The following is a 10737-nucleotide window of genomic DNA, read 5'->3' as shown; positions in this document are numbered from 1 at the left end:
TCCATATCGTTCAAACTATAATCGTATCTGACCATGCAACAAATATCATACTATCAGATATTCCAAACATTTTTAGTTGAAGAAAAACAAAACCCTAAAAAATACCTCTGATTACAAAGCAATCCCTCAATTTGTATGTAAATAAATAATTATAAATAATAAAATACACATGTGATTGTGTAATAATATCATGAGGGCATAACATGATATTAGATCTGCCCTCACAGCCATTACATTTAAACCAGTCTGGGTTGCGCTAGGAGCAGCTGGGTAAAGTATCTTGCCCAAAGACACAATGGCAGTGACTAGGATGGGGGAAACGGGAATCGAACTAGGAACTTTCAATTTGTTGGCAAGACCGCTCTACATACCTTAGCAACGCCGCACCACGAGTGATATCAAGTATTATCCATCAGTGGGGTTCCCAGACATATCGAACTAACTTGTGCTCCAGACATCATTCTACACCAGGGGTTCTTAACCCTTTTGACCTCGGGGCCCAACTTTTGCAGTACAGAGGGGTACGGGGCCCCCTCAAATACTAACATAGAATTTGTAATTTTAGTCTTATTTTGAATACATTCAATAATTACCGTATATTTAACCTACTTAGAGTTTAGCAGGATAAACCTTGTCAAATGATATGAAAGCATGTATTAATCACAACACATGGCTGAAATAAATACATTTGAACCTAATTGATAATAAATAATAATATTACATGTATATGTTTCTTAAATAAACTAAACTAAACCTTAAGGGCAAATGAAAATACAGTTTTGTCACTTTGGTCGTCATTTTTGCGCTTAAGTAATTTTTCTATGACTTTAGCGCCAGACTTCTTCGATTTGTGCAATATTGTCATTACTGCCATAAGTGGTTAAAAGGTGTATTACAACTGAATACCGCAGATTCCCATACGGGCAACAGTTGAGAAACAGATATTTTTTGTTGCCCAACAATGGTTAAGAAACATTGTTCTACACGACAAAACAGATGGAAACTTGGAAAAACATGGAGATCTACCGTACAACTTCTTTGTGTGTGGTTGGGTCAAGGAAATTAGTTTCAGGACTCTCCCAGATAAATATGCATCGTTTTTGCTCAGGTCAGGTTGCATACCATGATTTCTTTGCATCTACTGCCATGTTTATTGCTGTTGCACGCACCGTTTACGAGTAGTTTGTTTCCCCCCGTTTTTATCAAAATGTAACTATAGATGTCAACATTGTGTATGTGCTGAAAGCTTCATTTATGATTGTTGCCTTTGGTGAAAGCTTAACTCTTAAAGGTTTTGCTTTCTTTTAATTAGACTCGTCGAGTTGGTGCTTTTCAAAACACTCGCAGCAAACGTGTGTTTAAGGAATACAAATAATAAAATTAAAATTTTAACTAAACGTTAAAAGTAGGAATGTCCGATAATGGCTTTTTTAAAAATGGATATTCCGATATTGTCTAACTCTTTAATTACCGATATCGATATCAACCTGTCATGACTTGATCTTGGGTGTGTGCTTTTCCGGGATGCAACGGAAAGTTGGCACGGGCGAGACGGGAATGTAGGTACATGATTTATTTAAACTATCAAAAAAGGAATAAACGAAAAGCGCGCACAGGGGCGGAGGTACAAAACTAGACTATAAACACAAAACTTGCACATTGGCAGAAACTATGAACAATTAAACAAAACTTGCAAACTATGGCTTGAATAAAGAAAACTTACTTGGCATGGACAAAAAAGGAGCAGCGTGAACGATGGACATGAAAAGGAGTTAGAAATGTGTCGAGCATAAATGTGGTGAGGTCGTCAGAAAGACAAACTGAAAAACACTGAACTTAAATACTACAGACATGATTAACGAAAACAGGTGCGTGACTCAAGACGTGAAACAGATGCGTGACGTGACAGGTGAAAACTAACGGTTGCTATGGTGACAAACAAGAGTGCACAATGAGTCCAAACGTGGAACAGGTGAAACTAATGGGTAATCATGCAAACAAGACAAGGGAGTGAAAAGCCAGAAACTAAACAAAACATGACTTAAAACAAAACATGATTACACAGACATGACACAACCGATATATACAGTCGTGGAATTAACACATTATTATGCCTAATTTGGACAACCAGGTATGGTGAAGATAGGGTACTTTTTAAAAAAAATTATAAAATTAGATAAATAAATTAAAAAACATTTCTTGAATAAAAAAGAAAGTAAAACAATATAAAAACAGTTACATAGAAACTAGTTATTAATGGAAATGAGTAAAATTAACTGTTAAAGGTTAGTACTATTAGTGGACCAGCAGCACGCACAATCCTGTGTGCTTACGGACTGTATCCCTTGCAGACTGTATTGATATATATTGATATATAATGTAGGAACCAGAATATTAATAACAGAAAGAAACAACCCTTTTGTGTGAATGAGTGTGAATGAGTGTAAATGGGGGAGGGAGTTTTTTTTGGGTTGGTGCACTAATTGTAAGTGTATCTTGTGTTTTTTATGTTGATTAAATTAAAAAAACAAAACAAAAAAACAAACAAAACAAAAAAACGATACCGATAATAAAAAAAACGATACCGATATTTTCCGATATTACATTTTAATGCATTTATCGGCCGATAATATCGGCAGGCTGATATTATCGGACATCCCTAGTTAAAAGTATATCAAACAAACCTTTAACAAAGTGATCTCTGCAAACTCACACATACATCGACTCTGCTCCCTTGGACTGGAGTGTGCGCTACTCTCAATGTTTTTTGTAAAAAACGTACACTCTTCCGCCCTTTTTGATTACCTCTCGAAGAACTCTGAAGAAAAACGTTTATCCTTTTCCACGATTTGAACGATTCGTACAGCCGAAAACAACGCAAGCATGGGGCTTTTTCCTTTGAGAAAGGCTAAATGATGTCTAGTACCCATTGAGAACAGACGCTGGTTTGACCACCACGCATATCGAATGAGCCGGACTGGACGTCATGTAAATCCAAGCAATTCCAAGCCACTCCCTGCTCCCAATATAGCAAGGCTGATACGATACAGGGAGGAAGAAGACGGCACAGAATGCAGGGACGTAGTTTAGCTCTATTTATTTCTATACAATATTATGAAGTGTGAAAACTAATCCAAAATGTGTATGGTGTGACTAAGTGTAGCGATTAGCTGAGTGTTACCATGAGTGTTGAACGAGAGGCGGAAGTCCAAGGGGGCAAGGCAAGCTTGGAGATCCAGAGACAGGCAGGAGGTCTGGGGCAAGAGCGAGGCGTCAAAGTCTGTGTCCAGGCGGGAGGTCAAAAATCCAAAGAGGCAGCCAGGGGAACCAAAGGGAATACGGGGAGACGAGACACACTTCTCGTAACGAGGAAACGGAGGAATGCTGTGTACGGGAACAGGTAGCTACGTTCTGGCCCGAAACACAGGTTTGCTCTGGCTTAAGAAGCCCAGGGAGCTCAGCAGCGACAGGTGTGTTGTGTGCTGAATGATTACAGGTTGAATGCAGCCACCTGCGCTTGGAGGTGTGCTCAGCGCAGCGCACACATGAATGCGCGCAGGTGTGCGCCCGGGCCGTGACAAAGGCAAGGCAATATTATTCAGTGAGAAAGGTTTATGAATGCAATGAGTACGTCAAATTATCAAGTTAATTAAGATGAAATAATTACAGTCATATTTAGCGCCTAATGTTTTTTTTCTGCGTTAATCTAATTTTAAATCACTAAAGTTACAACTGTCTCTGTACCTGCGAGTTGCTTCGCTCTCTTCTTGTGCTTGACTAAAAGCAACAACAGATTTCTTTGTTTTTTTATAGTATATAAATTGGTACAAAGGTTTGACACGTGTACAAGGATATTTCACATGCCTTTACTGTGTATATAATTTAACTGTGTTTATGTTGTGTATAATGTGTATTTATAATATGTTGTACAAAGGACATTTAATAATTTTCGGAAGTTCATCTTGTACTTGACATTGTTTATAGGGTTAGGCGCAATAAGTGTTCAACTTCAGCCTAAACCCTTTCGGTCTGCAACATTTTCATTTTCAATCTACGAATGTACAACTGTTTCTTTATTTTGTTGACGATTGACCGAAGAATAATAAATAAAATAAAAAATAAAATAAAAAAAAAAGATTAAAAAAATTAGATTGATTTGATTACCTAATTACAGGCCATAATAAATAAATTGCTGTTTGCTGTCATCGCTTGACAGTACTAGTAATGCCATCCATCCATCCATTTTCTACCGCTTGTCTCTTTTCGGGGTCGTGGGGGGTCGCTGGAGCCTATCTCAGCTGCATTCGGGCGGAAGGCAGGGTACACCCTGGACAAGTCGCCACCTCATCACAGGGCCAACACAGATAGACAGACAACATTCACACTAGTAATGATGTTAAAAACGTTATTTATATGATCTATTTACTACAAATAATGTATTTTTGTTCATCTACCTATACCAGGTACTTATAGCAAGGCAGAGCAATTAAATGCTCTTCCACTACATAGCAGTATGTACAGTACATGTACAGTATGTAATCAACCTGTGCAGTCATGGCACACTCGGTGGTGCAGTCCAAGATGTTATAAATGTAAGACTTATTGGGGATACTCACCCCCCACTAGCAGGATGATGCCCCCCGTCATGGCAACGCGGGCCTTGCGGAGTTTGTCGCCACCCCCGCAGGTGGTGCATTTCATGCCCATGCAGGCCACGCCCAGGCCCGCCACCGACACGATAATGCCCACGATCATCAGCGCCCTGGTGGCCTGCAAAGAGCCTGCAGAAGATGGGACACTTTAGGGACACTTTGCACTGCAACATGGAGGCTGTTATTTATGATGTGATGGTTGGGGCCTCAGTGTCAACTCTTCCTGGAAGAGAAACCATGGGTAACAAAACAACACGGTGTGGCGCCACACATTGAAATACGACTGTACTCCGCTCAGCTGTCTGCCCCCACCCCACCTCCCATAAAGCCATCACAGGGTGAACCTTCCTTTGTCTCGGTCCACCTAGAACCAGTCTGTGCCAGTCCTGCCCGGCCCGGCCATGCCCCGCGCACAAACAGCACCCTCCTGCAGTGAGGCCTCCATTGTGAGTTGGAACAGTCTGGAAACAGTTGTATCATTGTTGACCTACTAGCTTGTTTTTCCTCACCTGGCTGGACATCAAGAGTTTAAAAAAGTTAACGTACTGTACCACAATTTACCCTGCCTGTTGTGCGAGCAGTGATGGGCAGTAACAAGCTACATGTAGCTAAGCTATGTAGCGTAACTAAATTTTCCAGTAGCTTGGCAGCAGCTTAGCTACTTTTTTTAATGAGTAGCAATTCCTGTTGCTTAGCTAAATTTAGACCCATGTAGCTAGGTAGCTTACATCAAAGCTACAAGCTACAAAGAGAGAAAATGGATCACGAATCCAGGCCAAAAAATATGGAGTAAATACAATGACCTGGATGAATCCATACATACGGAAAAATTCCACTATGATTGGTTGGTGTTTGTATGATGAGTCACAATTGGCTAATGTTAGGGCGAAACATTACGGATTGGCCAATCAGAGGGAAGATAAGGCGGATCATCTAAACTAGTAAGCAAAATCATAACAGTCATGCAATCACGTCACATGACGATTAGGGAGTTGGAGACAGAGGGACGCTTCAAGCTGACGACTCAAAAAACAAAACATACTTGAAAATGTCAGAGAGATTCTTTCCTGCAGATTAGATTTTTCCTTTAGTGATGAAGATGACGTGCAGGAAACCCACAATAATGCGTGTTCTTAGTCATATTTAGACAAATGTATGCGTTTAGAGAAAACAATGCCCCAAACCTTAGTTTTAGTTGTTTACTCTGTAAACCAAAGTCATAACTGCTCTCTTCATCTAAGACGTCCAACACAGATTTAGGAACACAGATTGAGGTGAGTTGAGTTCATGAAGAGTTTTACTGCACATAACTATTACCGACTGTTCCCAAACAACATACGTGTCATTGTTTGTTTTGTCAAAATTAAGATCAGCGGTGTGCCGTCAGGACCAGCAAGGCCTTCTCTGCTGGCCTAACATAACCAGAAATCATGACCATAATTAACGATACAATTATTTTTTAATTTACTTTCCCTAAATATCTAAAAGTATTCATATTCTCTTCATGTCATATTATGCTCCTTCCAGTGCTATTGTTTTTAGTTTTAGTTTGTATCCAATCAGAATTCTGCTAGTTTATGTTGCCATGCTGTATGAAATCTGCCCGAAATCTTCAGAATCAACAATGCACTGTAAGTGAACGGGGACATACAGTGATAGACAGTTGCGATAACCAATCAGATCACGAGTTGTTGTCAGTAAGGCCTTCTAGATGGCCTAAGGTTGAACGTGACATTTACGCGTCCTGTGATTGGATACTCATCAGGACCGTTAGCGGATGAATTTGAGAACCCATAGCGTTGAGTGACAGTTGCGATAGCCAATCAGATCACAAGTTGTTGACCGTAGCCTATCTAAGTAGCCTGATGTTAACCAGACTGTGATTGGATACTCACTTGTCATTCCAAAGTGAGTATCCATTCACAAGTTTCAATATAGCAGGAAGCAGGAAGTGTTGCGCCGTAGCCAGACCGGGATAGCAGAGAAGGACAACAAAACGTTGATTAGGTGGCAGATATATATTTTTGCAAAGCCATTTTCAAGAAGGATAATTAAAGAGAAACTACATCTTGTGAGACGATCGGCCAACCCCGGAAGCTAGCTCAGCTGTTCTGGCGATGAAATATGGAAATGCTCGCCATTTCCACTCGAATAAGCCGACGACGAGGGGTACCACTGGCTTATACGGCGTTGAATAGGTCCTACTAATTGTGAGTTCAAATATCTTATTTTTTCACTTTTAATATGTTTTTTGCAATTTTAATTTTGACAGTACCGCATAAGATATGTTATGCTGATGCGTTTGAATTGATTTTTAAATGCGCCAAAAAATATCCCGTTTTGTACACTGTTTATGTGGGTCAATGCACAGTAGGGCGTAAATGTGTTCCTGTATAGTATTTCTCCAGCAATGGTCATGTGGTGACATCAATTATGGTATTTTGAGAGGTAATCTTTTAAGTCGGACACCACTGAAGGCCTAGGTGGGAAACGCACGGCCCGCCACTGATATAGATAGATGCTGTTTTTTTTACTGGAGGTAGAGAAAATGAATAACATTATAGGGGGTGGGTCAAAGAAAAGGCAAACTAAATACAATAGGGTTTGGGGACCCCTGGTGGTAGTTGTAGGAAGTCCACAGCTAAATGACAGATAGTTAATAGTAATGGACCCTTATTGGGTTCATTTGTATACTCTCAGTTACATTCACATTGATTATTATACATGTGGGCCCATAGATATAAATGCTGTTAATGTAACTTTGATATAGCAAGCTACTTTTGCCGTGTAGTTTGTAGTGTAGCTTGCTACAATTCTTCGGGGATAGCTTCCCCTGTAGCTTAGCTACATTTAATCGAGAGTAACTGCATACTACTGTACAACCCCCAACTGAATGGACACGTTACTGTCCCCACTAAACATAACAATACTACAATAATACATCATATTAAAATACAATAGTATTAAAAATACAAAACATTTAAAATAAATACATTGATAAATAAATAAATAAAATGAACACTGCCTTATTCATTTAAAGTTGTCCTTCTCAAATAGTGGGGAACATGACCCCGGGGAACATGTTAACAGTAACATGCTTCAAACCTACAAATGTGCCCACTGCAGCCATTAATCCTGACTTGAAATTGTTTTTATTCATTTTTGCTTCGTAGGTTAAATTGTTTTATATATTGTTCTCCCAAGTTACTGTTGCCAATCTATTGGAATTGCTTATTATTTATTGGGTTTATTTTATTTTATTTTTTAGTATCAAATGGCTCAAGTTGGTCAAAAATGTTTTCTGGTTTAAATAAGGATATATCTTTTTTTAATTTCAGGCAAATCAATGCGCTTTAAATCTTTTCTGTCACAGACTAAAAAACAATTTTAACAAAGTTATTGTTTGTTGATAGTTGAGATATATTTATTAAATTTTTATTTATTTATTGTTAATACGGATACAATGTAATGCTGAGGTGCATGCACTTATAACAATATTGTAGACAAGTGATACTATTTATAGTCGTGGCGGAGAGTGGTGGGGAGGGTGCAAATTATTTTCTTCTTCTTAGGAGGATATAACAGAATATAATTGAGAAGCAGTAATTCAAATGTATGTTCATCATTATCACACTACTGTATCGCTTCTGTATCACTTGTGTACCAGGGGTGTTTAAACTATTTTACATGGAGGGCTGCATACCGAAAAATGAAAGGATGTGAGGGCCACGTCGATACATTTTATTCAATTACTTCATCTTTCTTGCTAAATGTATTTGTTTGACAGAAAAAAAAATACATATACTGCATGCATTTGCATATATTTTTATTCAATTCTATATAATAATGTTACAAATATTATATTGTCAAACATTAAACATTTGTTTTCGCAAAATAAAAATAAATACTCAAGTATCTGGTGGGCTTAGGTATAATAACGTTGTTCATGTTAGTAATGTAGGTTGGAAACTTATAATCTGTAATAATGATGAACTATTAGTTGTGTGTTTACTACTAATTTAACAAATATTATATTATACATTCAAAATTTTTTTGTTAAAACAAAAATAATTATCTGATTGACTTATGATTTCAAAGCAAGTTATCAATAAAATTGCACATTGTAAAATTGACAATAGATTTTTTGGAAAAGAAAAACTGTCTGCTGAGTCGCCAGAATTTTACTGTAAAAAAAACGTGGTAGCGTTTTTCCATTTACAGTAATACACCGCAAAAACAACAACCATTGATTTTACGGTAAAAACTGGCTAATGTCCCTAGAATTTTACCATTAAAAAACAATGGTATAATTTTTCCATTTACAGTAATATGCTGTAAAAAAAAAACCCCACTATCAATTCTAAGATAAAATTATGGCGACTGAACTGTCAGTCTATGTAAAAATTGATTGATTGATTGACTGAAACTTTTATTAGTAGATTGCACAGTACAGTACATATTCCGTACAACTGACCACTAAATGGTAACACCAGAATAAGTTTTTCAACTTGTTTAAGTCGGGGTCCACGTAAAAAAAAGATAAAACGTCCAAAATGCATATGCAACTGTATAATAATATCACAAGGTGAATCCTTATACTTCTATATTAATTTATGACTCACTGTTACAAGCGGCCTTCTGAGTGGAGCCATAACTGCCATGTGGCCCTCAGTGAAAATACGTTTGAGGCCCCTGTGCTAAGCTTTGTAAACAAAACATCCACATATTGCCTTTACGTTACAGGCGATGAAGCAAATTAGTGTACTGTCTGATAATACAGCTCATTAATATTGATTTTATTTTACTTTTACAATGTGCATAGGGTAATAAAAAACGAATTGCGGGCAAATAAAACGGCCTGTGATTCTACATGTAAACCATAATAAATATATGATTGAGTGTAACTACTACTAATATTGCTACTACTTTGCACAAAGCTCTTATTTAGCATATTAATCTATTATGCAGGTGTCTCTAATGTTGTGACTGGTGCGCACATGACCACTAAAAGCACCCTCTAGTGGTCATGTGCTGAAAAGTGCTTACAATGGAAAACAAGTCCATTAAGAAGGAGTGTTCAAAGTTTTTCAGAAGAAGTAAAGGCCACATTGATACATTTTGTACACAAAAGTTGCTAAAATCCAGTGTAAGTAAATATGGGCTGAGCTATCTGAAGAAGAAGAAAACATCCACATTAAAGCTTTGTGTAATAGTGGCCTAATAATATGTTTTGTTTATTTTTACAATTGGCAAACCAAGCCGATGTAAGCCAAGACATGCTGAGCTCTCAACTTCATGTCATAGCTGACATGTGTAACATTGTTTTCTCTTAATTTTGTAAATATGCTACGGGGCAATAAAAATGAGACGCCTGCCTTGATGAAACAGGACATTGAAAACAAGCTTGCATGTATTATCATTATTATCATTTCTGTATGAAGACGTACTGTCCAGCTGCAGGATGGAGTCGTAGATCTTGCACTGGAGCTGCCCGGTGCTTTGGAAGGCGCAGGACATCCACAGTCCCTGGTACATGGCCACGGCCGTGATGATGTTGTCCCCGATGTAGGCTGACATCTTCCACTGGGGCAGAATGGTGCCGATGATTAGCGCCACGATGCCAATCAGAGACATGAAGAAGCCCAAAAGCTGAATACCAGAGTTGGCCATTTTTCTTTAAAAAAAAAAAAAAGAAAAAGCTTGTCCAAAATGTATTGATGCTCCTGGAAGTGTGTTGGAGCTCTTTGCAAAACGCCCTTGGGAGTGTATGTGTGTGTGTGCTCTGAGGGGTCTTCTTGGGGATGGGCATGTAAGATGTGGGTGTGTGTTGTTGTCATACGTGCTGGGAAATGTTCCCTCCATTTCCAAGCAAACAGGTTGCCACTGGAATCCTTTTTTTTTTTTGTCAACCATATACTCCGCACAAATGTTCACGTCTTCATGAGGCATTTCTCAGTGTTTGTCTTTGCATACTTCCTATGACTGTATGTGTGCTGACCTAGATCAGTGTTTTCCCACACGGACCACCAATTAAAGGAATTACAGCATATCTCCAGGCCAGTGATATGCTAATGAGGCCTATGGG

The 10737-nt window shown here is 38.4% G+C and overlaps 1 protein-coding gene across 1 annotated transcript in view; it reads right to left on the bottom strand.

Annotated features, from left to right (window-relative positions):
* Window positions 1–10405, bottom strand: part of cldn7a (claudin 7a) — a 12197-nt gene extending 1792 nt beyond the window's left edge. Inside the window, exons 1-2 of the mRNA XM_061959006.2 lie at window positions 10100–10405; window positions 4617–4781 (exon numbers count right to left, since the gene is read on the bottom strand). Coding sequence (XP_061814990.1) covers window positions 4617–4781; window positions 10100–10322 — 388 coding nt within the window. The 5' untranslated portion in view covers window positions 10323–10405. The remainder of the gene's footprint in view (window positions 1–4616; window positions 4782–10099) is intronic.
* Between the last annotated feature and the right edge of the window lie 332 nt (window positions 10406–10737).

Source organism: Nerophis lumbriciformis, linkage group LG05 (genome assembly GCF_033978685.3).
Source record: "Nerophis lumbriciformis linkage group LG05, RoL_Nlum_v2.1, whole genome shotgun sequence".
In the NCBI taxonomy this organism is placed as follows: Eukaryota; Metazoa; Chordata; class Actinopteri; order Syngnathiformes; family Syngnathidae; genus Nerophis; species Nerophis lumbriciformis.
This window is presented reverse-complemented; position numbering and strand designations above follow the sequence as displayed.